At 44.2% G+C, this 22,288-nt stretch overlaps 1 protein-coding gene across 3 annotated transcripts; it reads left to right on the top strand.

Moving 5' to 3' along the window:
- The first annotated feature begins 375 nt into the window (after window positions 1-375).
- On the top strand, window positions 376-18,259 carry VGLL1 (vestigial like family member 1). Of its 3 annotated transcripts, none has more exons than XR_013226378.1 (5): window positions 376-2,799; window positions 9,555-9,784; window positions 10,662-11,075; window positions 14,366-14,466; window positions 15,999-18,259. XR_013226378.1 is itself a non-coding variant. In XM_077308985.1 (5 exons), exons 3-5 carry the CDS (start codon window positions 9,565-9,567, stop codon window positions 16,037-16,039), a joined length of 675 nt encoding a protein of 224 aa, XP_077165100.1. In that variant the 5' UTR covers window positions 376-2,799; window positions 6,859-6,964; window positions 9,555-9,564; the 3' UTR covers window positions 16,040-18,259. The 3 variants fall into 3 exon arrangements, 2 of the variants coding, with proteins under 2 accessions (XP_077165100.1, XP_077165099.1); XM_077308985.1 differs by lacking the exon at window positions 14,366-14,466 and adding an exon at window positions 6,859-6,964; XM_077308984.1 differs by lacking the exon at window positions 14,366-14,466.
- Window positions 18,260-22,288: the final 4,029 nt, after the last annotated feature.

Raw genomic sequence — 22,288 nt, forward strand, 5'->3', positions numbered from 1 at the left:
TTTTGCATTCTTGGACATTGTTGTTAAGATGACAGCAAATGAAAATTTAAACTGAAATATTTTTGTGCAAGTTTAGCTGTGCTAGATTTCAGTAAATTTACTAGTGTGACAGTTCATTTTAAATAAAACATTTCTGGAACTTAAAACAGTTATCCCATTCTGAAAAAAAAATCCAGTCTTCGGACCAATCGTTGAATTTTTTTAATGCCCTTTGTATAAAACAAATTATTTTAATACTTCAGCTTTGGGGTACTAATTAGGTAACAATCTATCAAAAGCTTAGTGGTTTCCATTTGAATTAATTCTCTCCTGCTTTATGCTTGTGATTTTGAGAATGCTGCTACAGGAAAAACAACATGTTTGTTTCTGCTGAAGGTTTTCAGGGTTTCCATGTCAGAAGTTAAATTTCCCTCCGAAATTCATTTAAAATTTCTGTAGCTTGAGAATTTTTTAGTTGTTTGAATCCAGAAATATACAAGGCTTTGAATCATTCATTTGGGAATAGTTTTGCATGACAACTTCATTGTTACAAGAAATAACACATTTCTCCTTTTATTAAATGTAACAGCACTAAAATTCTTACTTTCCCTTTGGTCAAAATTAGTCCAATTTATTGGCTAGTAAAGACAATTTCTTTAGCTGTTATAGACAAGTTCGTTCAGACTTTCTGGTGGAATTACTGGGTGAAAAGCAAAATTATCTCTAATGAGCCCCAGGGCCCAACCATCTATCACATTATCCTCGCTTCTTCCCTGGGAAGGAACTCTTGATCAGATGTGCTTTGCAGGTTCTGTGTTCAGAGGCCCAATACAAATTGAGATTGTTGTGTGACAGAAGAAGGGTCTTAAGCCTTTCCTTCTTACTCTCTTTTTCCTGACCTATCCCCAGGGAGTTTCTGTTTGACCTGGGCTACGTGTGCATGTTTGTGTGTGAGCACCCACGTGCCCGTTTGTCCCAAAATCATTCCATGCTGAGAAAACAGTGTGGGTGGAAAAGCCTTTCCTTGTGAGCTGTCGGTCTCCATCCAGATGGGAGTGGCCTTCTGAAGGCTTGAACTCCTAAGGTACAGCTGATCAAAAGTCTTCACAGTGGACCTGGGAAGGCCACAAAAGAAACTAATTAATCCCCTGGGGCTAACAAAAATAAGATGAATGCTCTATAGACCAGCAGAAGAAGCTCAAGGAAGAGATTTGTGCTGAGCTAGAATTAAGCATTCTAATAAATGTCTTTCATCTTTAATTCTTGGTTATGGATAATTTCTAATTATCATAAAGGTAAAGGTATCCCCTGTGCAAGTACCGAGTCATGTCTGACCCTTGGGGTGACGCCCTCTAGAGTTTTCATGTCAGACTCAATACGGGGTGGTTAGCCATTCCCTTCCCCAGTCATTACGTTTACCCCCCAGCAAGCTGGGTACTCATTTTACCGACCTCGGAAGGATGGAAGGCTGAGTCAACCTTGAGCCGGCTGCTGGGATTGAACTCCCAGCCTCATGGGCAGAGCTTTCAGATGGCTGCCTTACCACTCTGCGCCACAAGAGGCTCTCTAATTATCATACAGGATATAAATGTTTAGTTTTGGTTAAAATACCCCAGTGTAAATGGTTTATTCACCAATTTCTAGTGGCTAGTAAAACTAATTTGACCAATAAGAATTTCAAGGTATCAGGTTTTGAGAATCCAAACAGTTGAGGCTTTCCACATTTATGCCAGAATCATTCTCACCGATGCCGTAGCAAAAAAAGAAAAAAAGAAAAAAAAAGACTGCTGCTTGACGTGGTAGGTTCTCTGGACAGACACTTAACAACATATATTCTGACTTTGTAGGAAACTTAAAAATTAACATAATCTCTAATTCAGAATGAAGTTTTGCCCAGAATATAAAAATTTTGCTACACTCCCACAGATAACTAGGTTATGTTGAGGTTGTTGAGGTTGTGATATCCTTGGATTACAGTACCTTTTCCTGGTGTGGTCCTCTTCCAGAGCCAGGTGTATAACATAAATTAAGCTGCTTCCAGCCATGACTGTAGACTTAATAATTTGTTGAAAATCCAGGATGCTTATTCCAGTTGGAGCGATGTCAGAGGAACTGTGAGGGTTACCCTCCTTTACAGGAGCTGTTGGGAGACGGTAAGAGGGGTTCTGAGGAAAAGGCAGAAGTGGGACCAGACCTTGTGATGTAGAGTTAAGAGATTTGTGTGTGGCTGCAAAGACTCAAGCTATACAGTTCCCAAAATTGTCCAAGTTTGGATATAAAAGAACCAGACAATGATGATGCAGGTGAAACAAACCAGGCGCTCCAAGGAAAAGAGAACTTGCAGCCCTCTGTATGAAGGTTTTATCATGACTTCTGGACTTTGAAATGGTTAGTTTTATTGTATAAAATCAAAACTGTGTGATTCTTCAGGGGGAAAAGTGGTGTTTTTGGCCCTATTCCTGAGCACCTGATGGAACTGGAAGCTGGTTTTGAATATAGATAGTACTTGCTTCACTTGTGCGCTCACAGTTGCCAAAAGCTGTCATCTGTAAAAAAAATTTCATCATTCCTGAAACCTCCAAACCCGGTTAACTTGTCAGAGTGCATTTCACACATTCCTGGTAGCAGGGCTATAGGCTACGCCTAGTGCGATCACAGCTGGAGGGACAGAAAGCAGTGATGTGATCACACTCAGCCCTTGCTTCACATTGAGACTGCTGTAGATCGGTGTAGGGAGAAAAGACCTGGAAGGCTGCAGTATGAGCTGTGCAGGGCTAGAAAGATTCTCGGGGGCTGAAGAACACAAGGCAGGACTTTAAGGTAAGCAAGCGTTGATGCCTTCGTTCTCTTCCAGTGAATGCTATTGCATGTACAGAAGATGAGACCTACTTCTGAGTAACAAAAAATATCCGTCTATTTCCCCCTTACTCCAGCATGTTTACAAATTTTGTCCTGCCCAGGAATGGAATGTAGAGTATGGAGAATACCAAAAATTGAGCTATTAGCTAAATTGTACACAGAAATGTCTGACGGAAGGGAAACAAAGTAGATCTTTTTGTGGGGCTTCTAGGGAAGTGGTTCTCAGCAAGTGTATGTATATTAACGGGGATGAAGAAGTAGTCTAGGTATGATGCAGGGTTTTCACACTGAATATCAAGAATTTGCTCTTCCTCAGCCCCACACTTGCCCACCCACTTGCAAGTGTGCCATGTTGTCTCCTGCAAGCCCTACCTGCCAGAGATGATCCATCTCTGTCCAGCATGCTAGTAATGACCTTGTTAGTGTTTTCTCCCAATCCCTCATTGCCCTTCCTGCCATCTAACATCCTTGATGTGATGCTTCCTGCTGACCCTCCCTGCCAGGGTTTATCTGTTGCCCTTCTGCAGTGTTTAATGTTCTTAAAACTTAATGCAATTTGATAAATATAAGGAGGCCCATAAACCTATAAACATGTGCTGACTGGATTACCCAGACTAGCCCAGTCTCTTCAGATCTTAGAAGGTAAACCAGGTCAAGCCTGTTGTGTACTTGGGTAGAAACCACCAAGGAGGTCCAAGGTCACTAGGCAGAAGCAAGCAATGGCAAACGACCCCTGAATATGTGTTGCCTCAAAAACTTTACAGAGTTGACATCAGTTGGCTGGCTTGATGGCCAAAATAAATAAGCATATTTCTGGGGGAGGGGGGGGAGAGTTTTAAAAAATGCCTCACCTTTGACAGAGTGATTGGTGGGAAGTGACAGATGTTGACAATCACTGCTCTAGCAGACATATCAGCTACTTGCAGCAGCCAGTGAGCTACCTGCTGAAGACATCATATATGAAGTTTAAGCAGGCCATTCATCAGAGTGAATCTAAAAACTGTACACTTTAAGGGAAAGCCTGTGGCTCAGGCCATACATTTTGCATGATTATGCCCTGGGTCCAGACCCATCTCCAAGCAAATGTTCCCAGACCCTTCATTACCTGAGGAGAAGGAGGACTGCTGCTAGCCCTGAGATGAGGCTGGGTTTAGATGAATCAGTGGTCTGCTTTGCTACTCAGCAGTTTTCTGTGTGAAAAGTCAGATGATGGGGACATTTCAGGGCAACGGATCAGACCCAGGGTTTTTACGGTCATCAGTATCTCTAAATGGTGACCCATTCCCATTATTAAAGCAATCAAGCCACACCATGCACTGACAAGGATTTCTACATACTAAAGAATTTTAGGAGGTATGCAGAAAAATACAACTTTGTAAATTAGTCACTACAAAAAGAACTTCAATCAATAAAATGCACAGGCTGTTGGGAGCAGTTCGTCATCAATGATACCAGAAGTTGTCTTGCTTAAGCCTAGGAAAGTTTACAGAATCTTGGAAGGGGGAGAACTGGTCAGTGAATTTAATTTTTAAAAAATAAATACATACACATACAGGCAGCAAAACTAGGTGTTCTCAGTGGGTTGGTGTACATGAATACTAGGTAACATTCAGTTTGGTGGCTCATACATGCAACCTTTTATCTGGTGGTTTTTGCTAACAGAAAACCGAGAAACATTATAAATGAATTTGGACATACCTGGTGGACCAGGTTCTTATCCACCAACAGCATGGAGCTTTCAATCAATGCTGCAGGGCACTTCCACCATGCCTGTCCCTGACAAACACCAGTCACCTTTGGTGGTTGTTTTTGGAGGCAGGTTAAGAGTGAGCTGACTGCTGAGTAGTTATGGAGTGCACTGACAAGATTTGGATCAAGAACTTGATACACAGGTGCATAGTCAGGGTAACTGACCTAGTGGCTATCCTGATGGAGGAAGATGACGAAGCTCAGAAAATTGGCTGCAAATTCCTTGCTGAGTCAGGGAAGCCAAACCCGGAAAATTGGGATCTGGATCTGAAGCTGAGGAGCTGGGTGAAGAACTAGTGGACCGGGACCAGAGGCTGGGAGGCCAGGCGACTGCAACCCATACTATTTCGGTTGTGGCAGGAGGGGAAATCCCACACCAGATGCAGCAAGAAGGGGCTGTGCGCCCCTTGCACCGGTCCAGCCCCAGAAACACGGAGGAAAATGTACAAATTGCAAGTGAAGTTCGATGGCTCTCCAGGCAAGTTGGCGCATTTTTGCTACAACTGCATGGATTTATGGTTGACTACTGTCAACACTTCAGAGATGGGGCCGAACAGGTCCCTTTTGTCACGGATTTTCTCAAAGGTTTAGCAGCATAATGGTATATAGGCTTGTTCGACTTTGAAGCTTCCGAGCTGCTGACTATGAATTGCTTATGCAAGCATTTAGCAACCATTTTGAAGACCTGTTGGCAGGAGACATGGCCAGAGAAAATGCAACAGTTTGTGCCAGGGCAACAAGACAGTCTCCCAATACGTGGAAGAATTCTGGTGCCTTGTAGTAGAGGAAGCGGCGGCAGCTCACTAAAGCTCCTCCGTTTTAATTCTCCATTTTTATCTGATGTTTTTGGTGTTTAAGTGAAGACAACCTGGCTTTGAAGACCGTTGCTACTCACTTCACTTACTTGACTTCTGCTTTTCATTGTCTTTTATTATCACTTTATTTTGTTACTGATAAGACGACATTGCTTCTGGAAGTGTTACCCTCCCTAATTTCTACTCCTGTTGAAACAGACTGCAATACATCATTTAACAAGCAGGCTGAAGTGCACTTGGAATGCTACAGGTTGGTAATTTATTACAACTAAGCTCATTATACCAGCTAGGTTAATTCTGATCTGCTGGGAGGCGTGACTTTATTCAATCTCTATGGGGCCTCTTAAGTGTGGAAGAGATCCAGAAAATTCTCCCCCACCAGCTCCAAAACAATCAAGGATTAAGGACTATTTTTCCTCCCAATTTTTTACAGGCAACCGATGTGCAATCCTGGCCGACCAGTCTGATATTACATCTACTGATGATGTAACAGGAAATCTCAGAAAGGCAGTAATTATGGAAAATGCCAAGGCTACAGCTGATAGCCTGGAAACCTGTGGAGATGAAGCAGAGACTAAGATAACTGACAATATATCATTGGGCTTATTCTCCTTAACAGCAAAAATGGTGGAGCTAATCTATACTGAATTAGGAATTTTACATCTTAAACTGGATTCTTTATTCAAACTGAGGTCCAAAAAAGGTGCGGAGGACTCCAACCTAATTAAAGCCAAGGAGCTCCCTAAAGACAACTCAGTCATCATATCAGGAGAGTCTCCAACCCCAATAACAAAGACGAGGCTGGCATAACATTATCAACTAATTTTACAAGCACACAAAGCTTGTTTAACTATATGCAGTCTCAATGGCAAAACTCATCTTGGCCTCTCAAAAGTCTTGCAAAACAGCATTTAAGGACTCTCTTGAGAACAGAAAATATAGACCTAATATCTGTTGAATTACTAAGCAATTCTAACCAAGCCCAAAAAGTTTCATTATCTTTTAGTAGCCCTAAGATTCCGGGGCTGTTATTTCGTTGGAGGTCCTTCCTGAAAGCAAAAGGAATCTTTCCAGACCGAGTTTTCACCACTCTATCTGCACTAATACCTAATTTTAACAAATGCAAACTCAACTCTTTTACATCTGTAGATAATACCAACTCTTGTGAGAAAAATTTAGAGATAAATCAGATGGATCTGATCGACTTGACTGAAGCTTCTGAACCTTCACTTTCACGTTGGAAACCCTCCTCTGGTCATTTAGAACTGGAAGAGAATTTATTGGATTCTTTTAAGGAACTCCCCGCCATTGAACAACAACAGATAACTGGCAGACTTGAGAAGCTTAGATCAACACTCCTCAAAGCATGAATGACACTCCAGCTTTGCCTTAACTTCCTGTATATCCTACATCTCATGTGATGACTGATTCTAATGTGACCTCAAACGTCTTACAGGGAACAGAATGCCCAACAAGTTTGACACCTGAGATGGAAGAGCACTTGATTCTAATTCTGGAATCTGACCCAAAGAAGAGCTGCTGCTGCTGAAGTCCAACCTCTGGTAACTTTGAGAAGTAAAAACCATGATCAAGTGAATTGCAGTGTTTTCCTTGATGCAAATAATGAACTGGAACAGATAATTGAGATCGATTGACTGCCGAAGGATGTCCCGTGCCCATTTATTAAGATCTTATCATGTAATATTGCTGGTTGGAAGAACAAGATGAATGACCATGAATTTTTACACCCTATTGGAGATTTTGAAATTATCTTTTTCCAGGAAACATGGTCCAGTTCCAAAATATGCCTCCAGGGATACGAGTCCTGTTCGGTACCTGCTCATAGAACCAACACATGTGGATGACACCAAGCAGGCCTAACCCTTCTTTTCTCACAACAACTTGATTGTAAACTGACTGTTTTATCTGACTGTATCCCTATAGCTCAGGCATTTTTAATTAACCTAAGTAACAGAGCCCTTATCTTAATCAATGTTTATATTCCTCCTTATTCAGATAAAGCCTTTCTGCATTCCCACTGGGACCGTTTAAGCACCTTTACAATGGACCTTGAGCTGTGCTACTCCTCCACTGAAATGATTATTGTGGTGATTTTAATGCTAGGATAGGCAAAGATGACTTTGCACTGACAACAGCACTTAATTTGGATTCTGATGAATCTTTACCAAATCTCTTCTCATTTGAGAGGCATTTGAAAGACCTAAATATAAATTATGCAGGTATTTTATTTAACAGGATTTAACAGGATAACAACTGCTGTCAACATTTTGTGCTTCTGGAAGGTAATCAGCCCTCATCAAATTGTATTTGTGTTTGTGTGTATTTTCCAATCTGCCATCATGTTGTCCTGCACTTTTGGAGTATAACTGAGATCTAGAATTTTTTTTGTGTAAGTGGCTTGATTTGTTGCTTCTGCCAGATTCACAGGGCCAGATGTTTATCAAATAAAGGAGTGCCTCTGTATTAATACCTTTTTTGTGGTTTTAGTTCTTGAGCATTAAATATTGCTCCTTCTATTTGATTAACATCTGGCCCTCTTACTCTCTTGGAGCTCCTGAGAATACCAAGGAGCCCGTTTGAGGCAAGGATGGAGAGGGCACTGAGAAGCAAGCTTGTCAACAGCACAAGACAGGCAGGACTCCCAATCATCCACCATATCTGCCAACGAGACGCCAGAGGGCATTGGATCCCAAAGAGCATTCAGGAATCTCTCAGATTACCTAAATCTCTGCAGGGAGACTAAAATACATCTGTCACCTAAACAAGGAAGTGGTGGTGTCCTTAGTTGAGTCTCCAGGGCGTGGTGGTCTGACCATGGGATGCTGTTATTAGCCACCAGATCCACCTCAACACCTGCACCAAGGATTAGGTCAAGGGTATGGCCAGCCTGATGAGTGGGTCCAACAACAGTGAGAACTCTAGTATCTCCATGGCAGACACTAGATCCAGCCCAGAATCCAGAGATGGCATGTCCGCATGGACATTGAAGTCCCCCAAAACCAAAAGCTTGGGGTATTACAATGCCCAGGGAGCTGCCACCTCCAGGAGGGCTGGCAGGGAATCCGAGGGTACAGTGGATGAATGGTGCACCACCCAGATAGCCACATTCTCAACTAATTCCCACCCTAAGCCAACACATTCCACCCCCAGAATCAATAGTGCAGGGAGTGCTCTAAAGGAAAAGGTCTCCCAGACCAGGATTGCCAGGCCTCCCTCTCTACCATGGAGCCAGTGCTGGTGCAGGACTGAGAACCCACGTGGGGCTAGATCTTTCAAGGCAACAGTCTCACCTTCCCTCGCCCAAGTCTCGGTCATGCAAGCCAGGTTGACCTCATGCCTTGCAAAATTGTCTTGCAAGGTTGAGGATGTTGTTAAACGACCTGGCATTGCAAAGGATCAGCACCAGGGCAATCCTAACCCTCACTCCCCCAGACCTGGGGATGGGCAGAGGTTTACAGGGCAGTGCATGTATTGACCAGACCAGCATTCATGGGAAACCCATGGGCATGGCCCTCTTGGACCTGCATACTTTGCCACCCCCCCCTGATATTGAACCTCCTCCCACTGCTATATCTGCCTTGGCCCAGAATTACTGGAATATGCGCCCTGGGCAGAGTCCTGTCCCATCTGCCTTCCTCTCCATGCATCTGTAGATTGTCAAATCCACCCCCTTAAGGATGGCAACAGATGATAGCACGTGGCGTGCAGCCAATTGCATTAGGCCCTAACTATCTAACTATGGGTCTAGCTAACAAAACTAACCCGCCTCCCAAAAAATCCCACCCAACCCCAACCCCTCCCTCAATCTTCCTAATCCAACTAATAGCTTAACTCCAGCTACACTATAACCTACTGGCCAGGGCCAGGATATTGCCAATTTGACAATTGTTTTTGATTGTTTTTAAACTTCTTTTGTTTTTATTTAACTAAATTTTCTCCTATTCATATCTAGAATAGGAGTCACTAGAACGGTAAGGTAAGGTGTAAAAATCTTGGGGAAAATACATTTTAGACTTGCAGTAATATACTCAGTGTATCATATAAAGTAAGGTAAAGATAATATTCAGTCCCCCCATTTTAAACTGAAACCCCAATCTGCTTTGTTACACTGATTTTATATTTGTTTTTTAGGCACAGATACATGCTCCCAGACATGGAAGAAAAGAAAAGCTCTTCAAAACTGAGCAAGAACAAACAGCCAGTGAAAACCGAATGGGGGGCTCAGTATGAGGTATTTACTTACTTCCAAGGAGACATTAACAGTGTGGTAGATGAACATTTCTCAAGAGCTTTGAATGCTACTAAAACCCCACAGGATTTGAGCAGGAAGAACAAAAGTGAGGATGTGATCCTCAAAAATGGTGAGTCTCTTTTTCTTTGTCAGGTACAGTTGCCATGATACATTCTGCAGTAGCTCTGGAATCATTAACACCATGGACTAATTGTTCTAGAGGGACAGTGGTTGTGTGGCAGATCAGAAGTTGCTGGCAATGTAAGCAACAGGGCTTAGTCTGCTGTATTGATCAGACGTCAACACTAGTTTCAGTAGTTTTACTAAGCCTGGAATGGTACAAAGTAATAGCTAGTCACATGTTTCTGTTGATTCTCCTATCTGATGAAAGGTATGCTTAAGTATAGGGTGATTGCATTAGAAGGTGCTGCTTCTTACATACATGTGGAATGATCTCATGGAGTCATAAGACAATCCCAGGGATCAAAGGGCGTGCTTCATTTTCACAGGAACGCCACTGCAACATTCTAGGGTAGTGCTTTGTCCACACATTTCTTGCTCTCTTGGTTTTTAAATCTAAGATGGTGTCTGCCTGGATCTTGGCCTCCTGGCCCTGGACTTGTGAGGGCTCTTCAGATATCACTCTCAGAGTACTTGTGCATGCTGTTCTTCTGGCAGTAAAATGAACCGTGCCTACTGCTCTGATCTCCTTGGAGGAGAGGCAGGAAAAATATGGAGAAAGGGCAATATGTGAGGACATATAACGCTGAACCCTTAATGAAGCCAAGCAGCTCTGGGTTTGATCTGTGTTTGGACAGGATACCTCTGGCAAACCACCTATGTAAGTCACCTTGAATTTTGTGGTGCAAGAAAGACAGGGTGCACATGTAACAAAAGGAAAAAAAAAAGGAAAAAAAGAAAAGAAAATAGAAGCCCAATTGAAGCCTCTGTCACTGGACTCTGAAGTACACCCTACAGAATCTGTATCTTCTCTCTTTTTTTACCAGACAGCCACATGACTTCCCATCAGTGGAATTTCTCACCTCCCTGGGCTAAACAGTACCAAACGTCCCCTCCTTTAAACCTCTCCAGCTCTGACCAACATGCTGCGGCTCGGTTGGCTACAGATCCCTTCCAGCCCTCCATTCTACAGGGCATTCCTTCATCCAGTTCAGATCTATGGCATTTGCCGTCAGTGTGCCATCCCAATTTGACTGCTCCTTCGGAATACCCTTCCTCTATGCCTGACCAGCATATGGCACATGGATCCACGTCAGATGGGAGATATGGTTCTTTGTTAGATCTTTTGCAACAGGAAAGGCGTCCTCCGAATGTGCAAGAGTCTATGGATTCCAGTGCGGCTTGTCTTTCTGGCTCTGCAAGATTACAAAATGTCAGCCACAGTTTAACTTCTGGGGGTGGTGAGTAAACATTGACTTGCTTCTGATCATTCATGACTTTACATGTTCCCACCCCCAAATTTCTCTTTTTCCCAGAAGGATGTATACATTATTTTTTTAAATGAGTATACTGGGTTAGATATGCTTGGAAAAGAATATTAAGTTGAGGATTGTGAGATTGTTTAGGTGGTAAGAGTTCTCCAAAAGTGGGAGATTTCCTGGTCTCTGTGAGTGGAAAGATATGTTTTGAAAAGGTATAGGGAAATGCCTTAAGACAGTGGTCCCTAACCTTTTTATCACCAGGGACCGGTCAATGCTTGATAATTTTACTGAGGCCCGGGGGGGGGGTAGTCCTTTGCTGAGGGACGTCACTGCCGTCTGAGCCCCTGCTCCACTTGCTTTCCCGCCGACGCCCCTGACTTCTCGCTACCCACTGGGGGGCGCTGCCAGCAGCAGCTGCACAGTGCCACACCAAGGGGGAGCCCCAGCAATGGCAGCAACTGGAGAGCACCAAAGGTGAGCTGGCAGCAGAGTGGCAGGGCAGCCCCTGAGGCAGCAGCCAGGGAGGAGGATGAGGAGGAGCTGCGGCCCGGTACCAACTGATCCACGGTCCGGGCCCTGAACTGGGGGTTGGAGACCACTGCCTTAATAGACGTCATAAACCACAGAACTTGCTCAGAAGATTTCAGTGCTTAAAGAATGGAAGTTCAGTACCCTGGACAGGAGCTACACCTTGTTGGCTGAATAATTACAACATCACAAGATCTAACCATGTGTGGGTCCAGTCTAGGGTATTAAACCCTTTGCAAAGATCTGGAGGTGAATGATTATAATTACAGATTATCCAGCTATTTGTGGACTATTCTGTTTCGCTTCTAGCCTCCTCAGGATCACCAGCATTTATTTTATTTGTTTATTGTTTTTTGTTTGTTTATGCCACCACTCATGACAGGCCATCTCATGGCAGTTTACAATATAAAGCCAATATAAATTACCATATAAAAGCCCATAAAAACCCTTTAGACAGTACAAATCGAATAGAAATGGAAAAGTAGATGGCAGCATAATACCGTGTTTCCCCGAAAATAAGACAGTGTCTTATATTAATTTTAGGTCAAAAAAATGCACTAGGGCTTATTTTCGGGTAGGTCTTATATTTCTTCCTCCTTCACAGTGTCCAGCCCAGCGCTCCCCCCCCTCCCCCCCCAGCCCGGTACCTACAGCAGGGCAGACGCTCTGTCGGAGGCTTCTTTCCCCCAAGAGCTCAGGTACAGATTGGGGGTTGAACGAGGTCCTAATGATAAAGCCAACACCCATGTAGGGCAAATGGTGGGTCATCTTTGCAGGGGAGCCCAGGTCCCCCTAGCTCAAACCACTGGAAGGACGCCTGCAGAGAGCAGCTGGAGCTTGGGCACTAAGACATCTTTACTACTACTATGGTGGCTCTGCCTCATATAGGCCAGAAGGAAGCTGAGAAGACAGCCTGGACCCCCATACCACGCCACAACCAACTGCCTCCTTTTGATTTTTATACCCATGGCCTGTCCACTGAACCCCTGGAGAGACTGGAGGCTGTTTAAGGTGGTATTAGACATACAGGCTCTGCTTCCTCCCAGGTACAGAAACCATGAGATAACTCATGTTTAGGAGTGGGGAAAGGGAGGAATGGAGGTAGCTGATTCCCCAGCTTGTGTCTGAGTCCATTAAGGTAGGAAGGAAAAGACTGTGGACCACCTCTGGATTTCCTACCCGGGGCCCCGGGGAGGGTGTCCCTGGATCCTGGTTGGGAATCCCTGACCAAGTATGGTGCTTATTTTACCAAATGTAAACTAAGTTGCAGAACTGGGGTTGGATCTTGTCTAAATTCTGAACATTGAAGCTTGACTTCCCTGCCACCCTTCTCCTGCTGCATCCTGAAATTGTCTTGAAATGCTTTTTGTGGTGTGGAGGAGCCCCTGGGAGCAGCATAAATGTGTTGGAGGGTTGCTAAAAATACAGAAGCAATTAACATGGGAGAACATGGGATGTTCTCCCTTGGAATCCAGCCCTCAGCTATTTCTGGTTGCATAATTCAGGTTATCTTGGTGCAGAATATCCTTCAGTTTAATTCTGTTCATCCACTAAAATTGGAATGACTGGAAGGAACCTGTGACTTTCTAGCAAGCATATCTTTGGAGGGGGCAGAACTCAATAGGAGAATGCATGCCTTTATGTACAGAAAATCCCATGTTCAGACCTTGGTACCACCATTTAAAGGCTCTCAGATGCCAAGTGCTGGGGAGAGACCTTTCTGTGCTTGAAACCCTGGAGAATTGTTGCCAGCCAGAGCAGATGGCACTGTTTTGGGTTCCTGTGTTTCTGCCTCCTTAATATTAATCCACATATTAATTATTAAATATTATTTATGACCAGCATTCCACCTCTTCATTTTTACAACTGTCTTCCCTCTTGTTGGCCTCCATCCAGCTGAAACTAGGCTAGATAATAGGCTGTGTTCATTAAGGCATATTTGCTCAATGCGTTTCACTATGGCTTACTCTTGGGGCCATTCCGCACCTGATTAAAGAAGTGGGACTCTTACCTTTTGAAAACGTCATATTTTTTGCGTTTTGCACGACATAAACATCCAGCATTACATCTGCAAACCAGCTGCTACATCCTCCATTTTAAAAGGCTTGCAGGGGAATCCACAAAACTGGATTACCCCTGCCATTTAGCGCTAGCAGGATGAGAGCAGCCAGCAAGACACTCGCACAAGACACATAAGTTACCAAAGTGGCTGAAGTAGTGAGATTTCCAGCCCCTGTGCCTGCACTTGAGCCTGCCTCCCTCTTTCTTTCTTTCTTTCTTTCTTTCTTTCTTTCTTTCTTTCTTTCTTTCTTTCTTTCTTTCTTTCTTTCTTTCTTTCTTTCTTTCTTTCTTTCTTTCTTTCTTTCTTTCTTTCTTTCTTTCTTTCTTTCTTTCTTTCTTTCTTTCTTTCTTTCTTTCATAAAACTGCCTGGAGCAACATAGACACACAATTGCCCAAGCACAGCACAAAATAAACGTTTTCCCACCAGTTTGCCCATAAAGCATGCCTCTTCCCCACCAAAAAGCAACAACAAATCCCCTCCCCCATTTTTTTTAAAGCTTCAAAACTCTAAATTGCAAGAGGGCTTGCAGTAAAAGGAGCCCTATGCATCTATGAATATGCATCTATGAATAGATGCATATGTGTTTAAATGCAGAAGTCATTTTTATTTTTAAAAAATTAGTTCACAGTTCTTTTAAAAGAGGGAGAAAGATGATTGGATGCCTTTCTTGATTGACAGGGGGAAGAGAGGAGCATGCATAGCATGTTCCTATCTCCCGCCATTTCAAGCAGCTGTGCAAAATGCCAGGAACCATGAAACGGCAGCAGAGGAGCCAGCAGGTGAGGAATTCTGGGAGGCATGGGATTTTTTAGCGTTATGCCATTGTGCTGGCATGAGGCTTTTTTTCTGTGGGGAATGGCCCTATCTGTTGACATTCAGACAAACTAGAAACGGGGAGTGGGGAGGGGCAGGATTGTAGATGCCTGCAGTTCATTTTCTGACCCTCCACACTTTGATTGGAACTTGGAGAGAACAAGACTACACAGACACTTTGAATGTGCCACTTGATGTTCCCAAAATAGGGAGGTATAGATGACACAGACTGCACCCAGATGGGGGCAAAAAAATTGGGAAAGCACTGGGGATGCCATCAGTTGTGTCCAGGATGAGCATGACATCATGTTGATATTCCTGTTTAATACAGGGGGTTCCTGCTGTCTGTACATGGGGATATCACAGTGTGGAAGCAGCCAGAGGTGGTAAGGCTCATCAGACGTGAGCCTGTGTCTCTCTTACCGCTCTAGTCCATACATTCGTTTCTATCTTGTTTATGTGTCTGTCCAAAGCAGGGGTAGTCAAACTGCGGCCCTCCAGATGTCCATGGACTTCAATTCCCATGAGCCTCTGCCAGCGAACGCTACCCCTGGTCCAAAGCTTTAACCCATGACTAGTTTCAGCTGGATTGAGGTTTTCAACTTCAGTTTAGGGAAGGTTTTATCCTTGTACCGATCTTGTGCCTTATTAGAAACTTTGCTTTTAAAGCTCATAGTAGGCAGCTGGGATGAGATTCCTGATTGGGAATCTTATGTAGGTGGTTGAGAGATGTTTTGAACAATATGTCCATTTTGCAAAGTGTTAATTATGGCCTATTTATAGTAATTGAAGCCTCAGTGCCCTTAAAAGGCACTGGGGCTTTTCTTTCCTTATGTTTGACTCAGAGCATTGGGAAGGGGGGGTGGGGTTGGGGCTTCCTTCTCTCCAAAGTGGTCCTTGGACCCTGGAATACTGTGTGATTCTATGTCCTTTGTGCAAGAGGGATATTGCAAACATACTCTTTCACAGAATAAAATCTTATAGCAGGGGTAGTCAAACTGCAGCCCTCCAGATGTCCATGAACTACAATTCCCAGGAGCCCCTGCCAGCGAACGCTGGCAGGGGCTCCTGGGAATTGTAGTCCATGGACATCTGGAGGGCCGCAGTTTGACTACCTCTGTCTTTTAGGAACCCAAAACGTTTCTTATGTATTTTTAATTTTAAACATGTGTTCTGCCTGTAAATTACTGTATAATTATGTGATACTCGTTTCCCACCTTTTAGGGCTTTGTTTTCATGCATGTGTGTTAGATGCATTATAATGTAACATTACAGTGTAAGCATGTTAGGCAACCATTTGCTCTGGTCTCTTGTGATCAGGAAGCATTGCCTCCAAGCAGGCAGGAAAGGAAGCTTCTGTAAACAGGAAGCAAACTGGTGCATGCATTTTATTCAAAATGTCATTGTACCACAACAACTGGATAAAGCAGGTATGTGTGGCCACACATCGCCCCAAATCTAAATTAATTCCATACTTGGTATCTGTTGTGTCTTGCAGGTATTCAGACTAGTGACAGGAGGAGAGATTTATACTTTTAGAAAATGGACATGTTTGCCTGTTAATTCTTTCATCTGGATGTTAAAAACAAATCTGTGACTAAGAGAAACTGAAGAACATCTGTGAGTTTTCATCCCCTTCAGTCACCCACTAATTACACACATTAATGTATGTTTGAAGTCTATACACAGACCATGACATTCTCACATAGCACACTCTTCATTGTCTTCCTTGTGGTCGCTTTCTTGTGCACTGCCTTATGCTTGGAAAAACTCTCCATCTGGAAGTAGCACATTTTCTGATGTGTATCTGAGGGGACAATGGCCTGCCTCCTGTTCCAATGCCGTGGTGGTGATGATGACTGTAGCCGGGGATGGAGGAGGTGGAACTTGAATCCAAGGATCCCTGATGGGTGGGGATGACAAATCTACACCTTAGGGCTGGTTCAGCCATTGCTTGTAGATTAAGGTGACCAGATTGTCCCACTTTTGGAGGGAAATATGGGGGCACCTGGCAAATTGTACTTATGTTGAAATTAAAAATATATATATTACAATCCTATTTTTGCATTCTATGAAACTTTTTGTTGTTCCATATAGACCAAATTGTTAATCAAGAACCCCCTGGTCAATGGTGTCCCGCTTTATCAATGTTAAAATCTGGTCAGCTTATTGTAGATCCACTGTAAAAAAAATGTTATATTGAATATGCTACTGTAGGACTGAATGTCTAATCTCCTTAAGAATATTCTGGTCACCTGGTTTTGAAATCCCACCCCCTCAGTGTAGTGCAAACAGTGTATAAAAGAATAGACAAACATTGTCAAGGTATCTGCAAGATTTTCTCTGGAGGCAAGCAGGGTAACTGGAATGAATCGGAAAACAGGTGCATGTCAGTAACGCCAACTAATTTGCATAAGAATTTGGATTTTCTGGTTTCAGAAACTGGAGCTGGTTTTGTTGTTCTGGTTTTGTTTTTTGAATTTTTTTTTTTAGTACCACCATCAAGACCACACATTTCTGCTTTGCTAGGAGCTAGAACAGGGGTAGTCAAACTGCGGCCCTCCAGATGTCCATGGACTACAATTCCCATGAGCCCCTGCCAGCATTCGCTGGCAGGGGCTCATGGGAATTGTAGTCCATGGACATCTGGAGGGCCGCAGTTTGACTACCCCTGAGCTAGAAAATGCTGGAGGGCGTCACCCCAAGGGTCAGTCATGACTCGGTGCTTGCACAGGGGATACCTTTACCTTTAGAAGGAAATTATTCCTTGGGTTCCACATCAATAGCCAGAATGAGCAGAAAATAAAACTTCTTAGAAGTCTCCCTCGAGGGAAAAACAACGCCCCTTTTGGGACATTGAAGTGATGTTGCTCTCGCTGGCAGTGATTCACTTCTCCTGAGGGCCATGTGCCTTCCTTTCATGAGTAAAGACTTGAAAAATATTGCATTCGATTGAGCTGCTACCGTCTGGTACTGCAGTTATTTTCCTGTCGCTTCAATTGCTTTTGAAAATGGCTGTCTGATTGAGCTGTACAGTCCGCTCTTTTCTGATCATGCTAGAGTTGTCTGGATCCTGAATGTACTCCAGTTGGAAGAGGATTTCAGAGTTACATCTGCATTCTTCTTTCTGAGGTAGCCTATTGCTTTGGCAGGTATGCCAAATAGTCGAGCCCCTCAGGGGCTCACGGCATTAATACAATATGGGCAACCCAGGCCTTGGCGTAACATTGCATCTAGTCAGTTCCAGTTGCAGCAGGAGACGGGTGAAGCTTGCAGGCCCGACAGGTCTTGCAGGTTTCAAGTTTGTGACAAGTATATATGAGGGACCCAGTTGAGGTTGGTGTCATGAACCCATCCCTGACCTACAGTTTTCTTCCCTTTTAGTGCTTGACTTTTTTCTTTGTGCTCCCGGATCTCCCGTAAAGCTGTGGCACCTTCCTGAGCCTGCTTGAAAGTGTCCCTCCCATCCCGCTCACGCATTTCAAAGCATCCTCTCACGTTCCCTCCCTTATCGCTTCTCGCAAGGATGGCCTGTTTTTGGTACCTTATAGATCAGAAGAAACTGTATTGCCCTTTCTGTGTGAATCAGTGTTCCTGCCAAAAGCAGCCCCTGCGCCCCACTTTCCCCCTCCAAGGTATATAAAAGCTATGTAGCCCCCCTTCCCTAACGTCTCTGTCAAGAATCCTGTCTGTGAGCTGTTTGCAAAGTATTGATCTATGTCCTGATTCCCCAAATAAAGACTTCTAATTAAAACTTCAGCCTGAAGCCTGAGAGTGATGTCTGTTGCGTGAATCTGCTGGGTCTCAACCGCTTGGTTCCTGACAGTGGGAGTGTGGACAAGTGGGTACCGCACAGTTCACTCCATTATAAAGTCATGCATTCTTGAACAGCCAGGTCTGAGCCTTACTGATATCCTTGACATCAAAACTGGAAGCTTAACATCCAACTCTTGGAACTGGTGACTGGAGGGAAAGACAGGCTATGGTTCTAGTGAGCCCTGAAATCCTAACTAGCTTCACTGTGACTTTTTTTTTAGGACATTAAAAAAAGATAATTTAAAGTTTATTTAATAAATAACAATCAACAGAAACGTCCCACCAAAAACAAAATTCACCCCAACACAACTCTGTAGCTTCATGAAAATTTTGAGTCCAGTAAACAGTGTCCATTTCATCTATTACATTTCAACTGTTCATCATAATTCCAAGACTCATATTACAACACTAGTTCACATACCTTACAGTCTGAAATTTTTCTTAAGTAATTTGCATTGCAAATCAAGCCAAATTGCATTGAAATCTTGAATCATTTTCTCCCCTTGAATTACTTTAATGTTATTTGTTAACTTTTCCAACATCATGAACTGCCTAATTTTCTTTCGCCAATTATCTAATGAGATATTATCTGCGTTTTTCCAGTTAGTAGCAATTTAACATCCTGGCAGCTACAATCATAAAGTTCACCAATATTTTCTGCTTACATTGAGCATTTTCATTGAGAAATAAATTGAGGAGAACCAACTGGACTGAAGATTCCAACTTCACTTTTATACTTTTACTAATTTCCAAAACAAAATTTCTCCCAGAATTTCATTATTGCTGGACATTCCCACCACATATGAATAAAAGTTCTCTCCTTCACTGTGACTTCTGAGACAATCTACAGTTACTATTGTGTGAGTTGCTCATCCAAATCAATTAATAGAACTATCAGTTCATTTCCAGACACCTCATGCAGAAAGACTCCCAAGAAGAAATTTGACCAGTTTAAGGAAATTTGCTTAACTTATCTTTTGCTCCAAGATAGTTCTGGAATAACTACAATTGAAAGAGCCTCTTGTGGCGCAGAGTGGTAAGGCAGCCGTCTGAAAGCTTTGCCCATGAGGCTGGGAGTTCGATCCCAGCAGCCGGTTCAAGGTTGACTCAGCCTTCCATCCTTCCGAGGTCGGTAAAATGAGTACCCAGCTTGCTGGGGGGTAAACGGTATTGACTGGGGAAGGCACTGGCAAACCACCCCGTATTGAGTCTGCCATGAAAACGCTAGAGGGCGTCACCCCAAGGGTCAGACATGACTCGGTGCTTGCACAGGGGAAACCTTTACCTTTACCTTTAACTACAATTGAACAAATCTTTACAGAACAGAAGAATTAATTCTCAAAGAGGAGACTAGGGGATTAGTTTCCAATCTAAACCATAAACTGCAAGCCAGTATTTGCTAGTTAAAGTAACATGACCCTACTGACATTCTGTAAAACAATAATCTACAATAATATCCAAGCAATATGACCATTCTTTATTAAACCTTTGGGTTGTGTTAGAGCTTTTTTTTCAGATTCTAGTCAGTGCCCACCAGAAGACACTCAAAAAAAGAAAAAGAAAAGAAAACATGAGAGGCAACTGGATGAACACAGGGGGGTGGGTGCAAAAGAACTGCACAATGACTTATCTGTTCAGAAAATTTGTGTGAGAATTACTCCGTTGAGGATGTTACAGGCATATAAAAATGAGCTCCTATTTTGATTTATGATCTTTCCAAAAAGACGAATATGTTTCCCTTTGGATCTCCAAATGCAAATGCTGAGGGCACAATATAACTTAAGCTATGCCTTTTAGAATATAGAGCCTCTTGTGGCGCAGAGTGGTAAGGCAGCGATATGCTGTCTGAAGCTTTCTGCCCATAAGGTTGGGAGTTCAATCCCAGCAGCCGGCTCAAGGTTGACTCAGCCTTCCATCCTTCCGAGGTCGGTAAAATGAGTACCCAGCTTGCTGGGGGGTAAACGGTAATGACTGGGGAAGGCACTGGCAAACCACCCCGTATTGAGTCTGCCATGAAAACGCTAGAGGGCGTCACCCCAAGGGTCAGACATGACTCGGTGCTTGCACAGGGGATACCTTTACCTTTATGCCTTTTAGAACATCACTGGTTTCAATGGGAGAGTTCAGCACATGCTTAAACATGCCTGTTGCACGAAATGTTCCTCAAAAGGACTTAGCATCTTCTGGAGCATATCTTTCTCATTTTTCAGCCAATAGATCCTTAAGGTTAAGATCAAGATGGCGGCGAGGAGGAGGTCGGACGCCGGAGCTTAGAACTCTGCCCGACCTCTGTGTTTTTTTTTGTTTGTTTTTTGTTTAGGGTTGCTGGGATTTCTGACTTCCCTGACCTCATTGTGTGAAGGGGTTAGGACTGAGGTACATTTCCCCCCTTCTTCAGAACTAAGATGGGCTCTGAATGGGCAGAATGTGAGTTCAGAAGGTGAGGTGGAGTGGGGAAGCGAGCCAGTGGCCTACGGTGCAGGACATCCTCGGGCTCACATCACAAGGCCCCCTGGGAGGTAACATCGTGGCTGGGGTTGGGTACCAACGCAGGCCACAACCTGCGAAGGACGCCATTTTGGAAGCCACGGCAAGGACACCTGGCTGCAAAGACCTGGCAGACCCTGCTTCTCTCCCTTCTGTTTCCCCCCTTTGTTTACCTGGATCCCCCCCCCCCGAGGTGCCCCCACCAAATGTAGTCTTATTGGGGTGGGCGTGAAGATCATTCACTTGCCAACCTTGAAGCCGCGGCTGGCTCTGTGGAATAGGGTCATATCTGCAGTTGCTGGCGAGCTGGACTGGTGGAGTTCAGTTTCCCACGTTGTTTTTCCCACTGCCCGGCAGTGCAGTGGCAGAGCTTGGCGTGGGAGCAGCGGATTTGGCTTGGCAGTTTGAATCTCCAGTCAGAGCGTGACCCAGCACTGCAAGTCTGTTGGCCCTTTGTGGACACACGAGATTGTCGGGTTGGTAGTTGGGAGCTGCTAGGAGTCCCTTCTACCTGGCCCGAAGTCTGGCGAGGCTCTGCATGGAACTATCCAGTTGAGTGGCAGTCTGGGGAGAGGATGTGGGACTTCCCTTTTAAGACCTGGAGAGAAGACACCCTGTCCCCCAGTGCAACCTGTTGGTGATTTGAAGATCGTGCTTTAGTTCCAGGACTTGGAGATGTTTCTCCAGCGCCATCTAGTGGTGGCAAAGGAGAGTTTGGATTGGTTGGTTCCATCTGCTCAACAGACTTTGGCTTGGAACTGAGGGGGGGGGTGCTGTGGGGAGTGTTTGTAAGACCTGCAGAGGGAAGGAAAAACTAGTTAGTTTTTGTACGCGGGTGGAGGAAAGTGGAGCAGAGAGAGCCCCTATAGTGGCGGAATCTCGCTTGGCCCCTATCCTCCGGCTTAGTTGGTTAGTTAGCTATTAGTCAGCTGGTGAGTCAGTCCAGGGTGAGGGGAGAGGTAGGGTGGTGTTTGCAGGGTGGATAGGTTTGGGAGGGTTAGAGTGCAGACTTAGTGCAGCTGTGGATAGGTAGCAAAGAGATAAGTAGGAATAGTCCCTCTCTGTGAGAGCATGAAGGGAGTGGTGCCATCATTAGGGGCCACCGGGGGGGGGGGATTTGGAATCCCAATGGTTATGGGTCAGGGGCAATAAGGTACGGGGACGAGGCTAGACAATAGAAGAGTTGGGAGCACTGTAGTTCTTGCTCAATCCTCTTCTAACCTTCATCCCATCCCCAGACATGTTGAGGTGGAGGCTAGGGTGGATCCAACCTTGATCTCTTCATTCCACAGGGCCTCCAAGATGGAGCTCTTCCACTGGGTCTACGGTTGAGGCCAGGGCAGTGAGGAAGATCATTGCCCCCCTGGGTGCCCTCTGGGTGCCCCTTCGAGGGAATGTAACTGCACTGGGGAACTGCACTGGGGAACGTAACATCAATGGTCCCCTCCTAGCCCACATGATTAGATATTGGTAGGAGGGTCCAGT

Source organism: Paroedura picta, chromosome 13 (genome assembly GCF_049243985.1).
Source record: "Paroedura picta isolate Pp20150507F chromosome 13, Ppicta_v3.0, whole genome shotgun sequence".
Lineage (NCBI taxonomy): Eukaryota > Metazoa > Chordata > Lepidosauria > Squamata > Gekkonidae > Paroedura > Paroedura picta.

Excerpts from the sequence above, each read along its gene's own strand:
- VGLL1 (XM_077308985.1), top strand. The coding sequence starts at position 9,565 with ATGCTCCCAGACATGGAAGAAAAGAAAAGCTCTTCAAAACTGAGCAAG. Across the intron at positions 9,785-10,661 it reads GGATGTGATCCTCAAAAATG|ACAGCCACATGACTTCCCAT; the intron begins GTGAGTCTCTTT and ends TTTTTTTACCAG. Across the intron at positions 11,076-15,998 it reads CAGTTTAACTTCTGGGGGTG|GTATTCAGACTAGTGACAGG; the intron begins GTGAGTAAACAT and ends TGTGTCTTGCAG.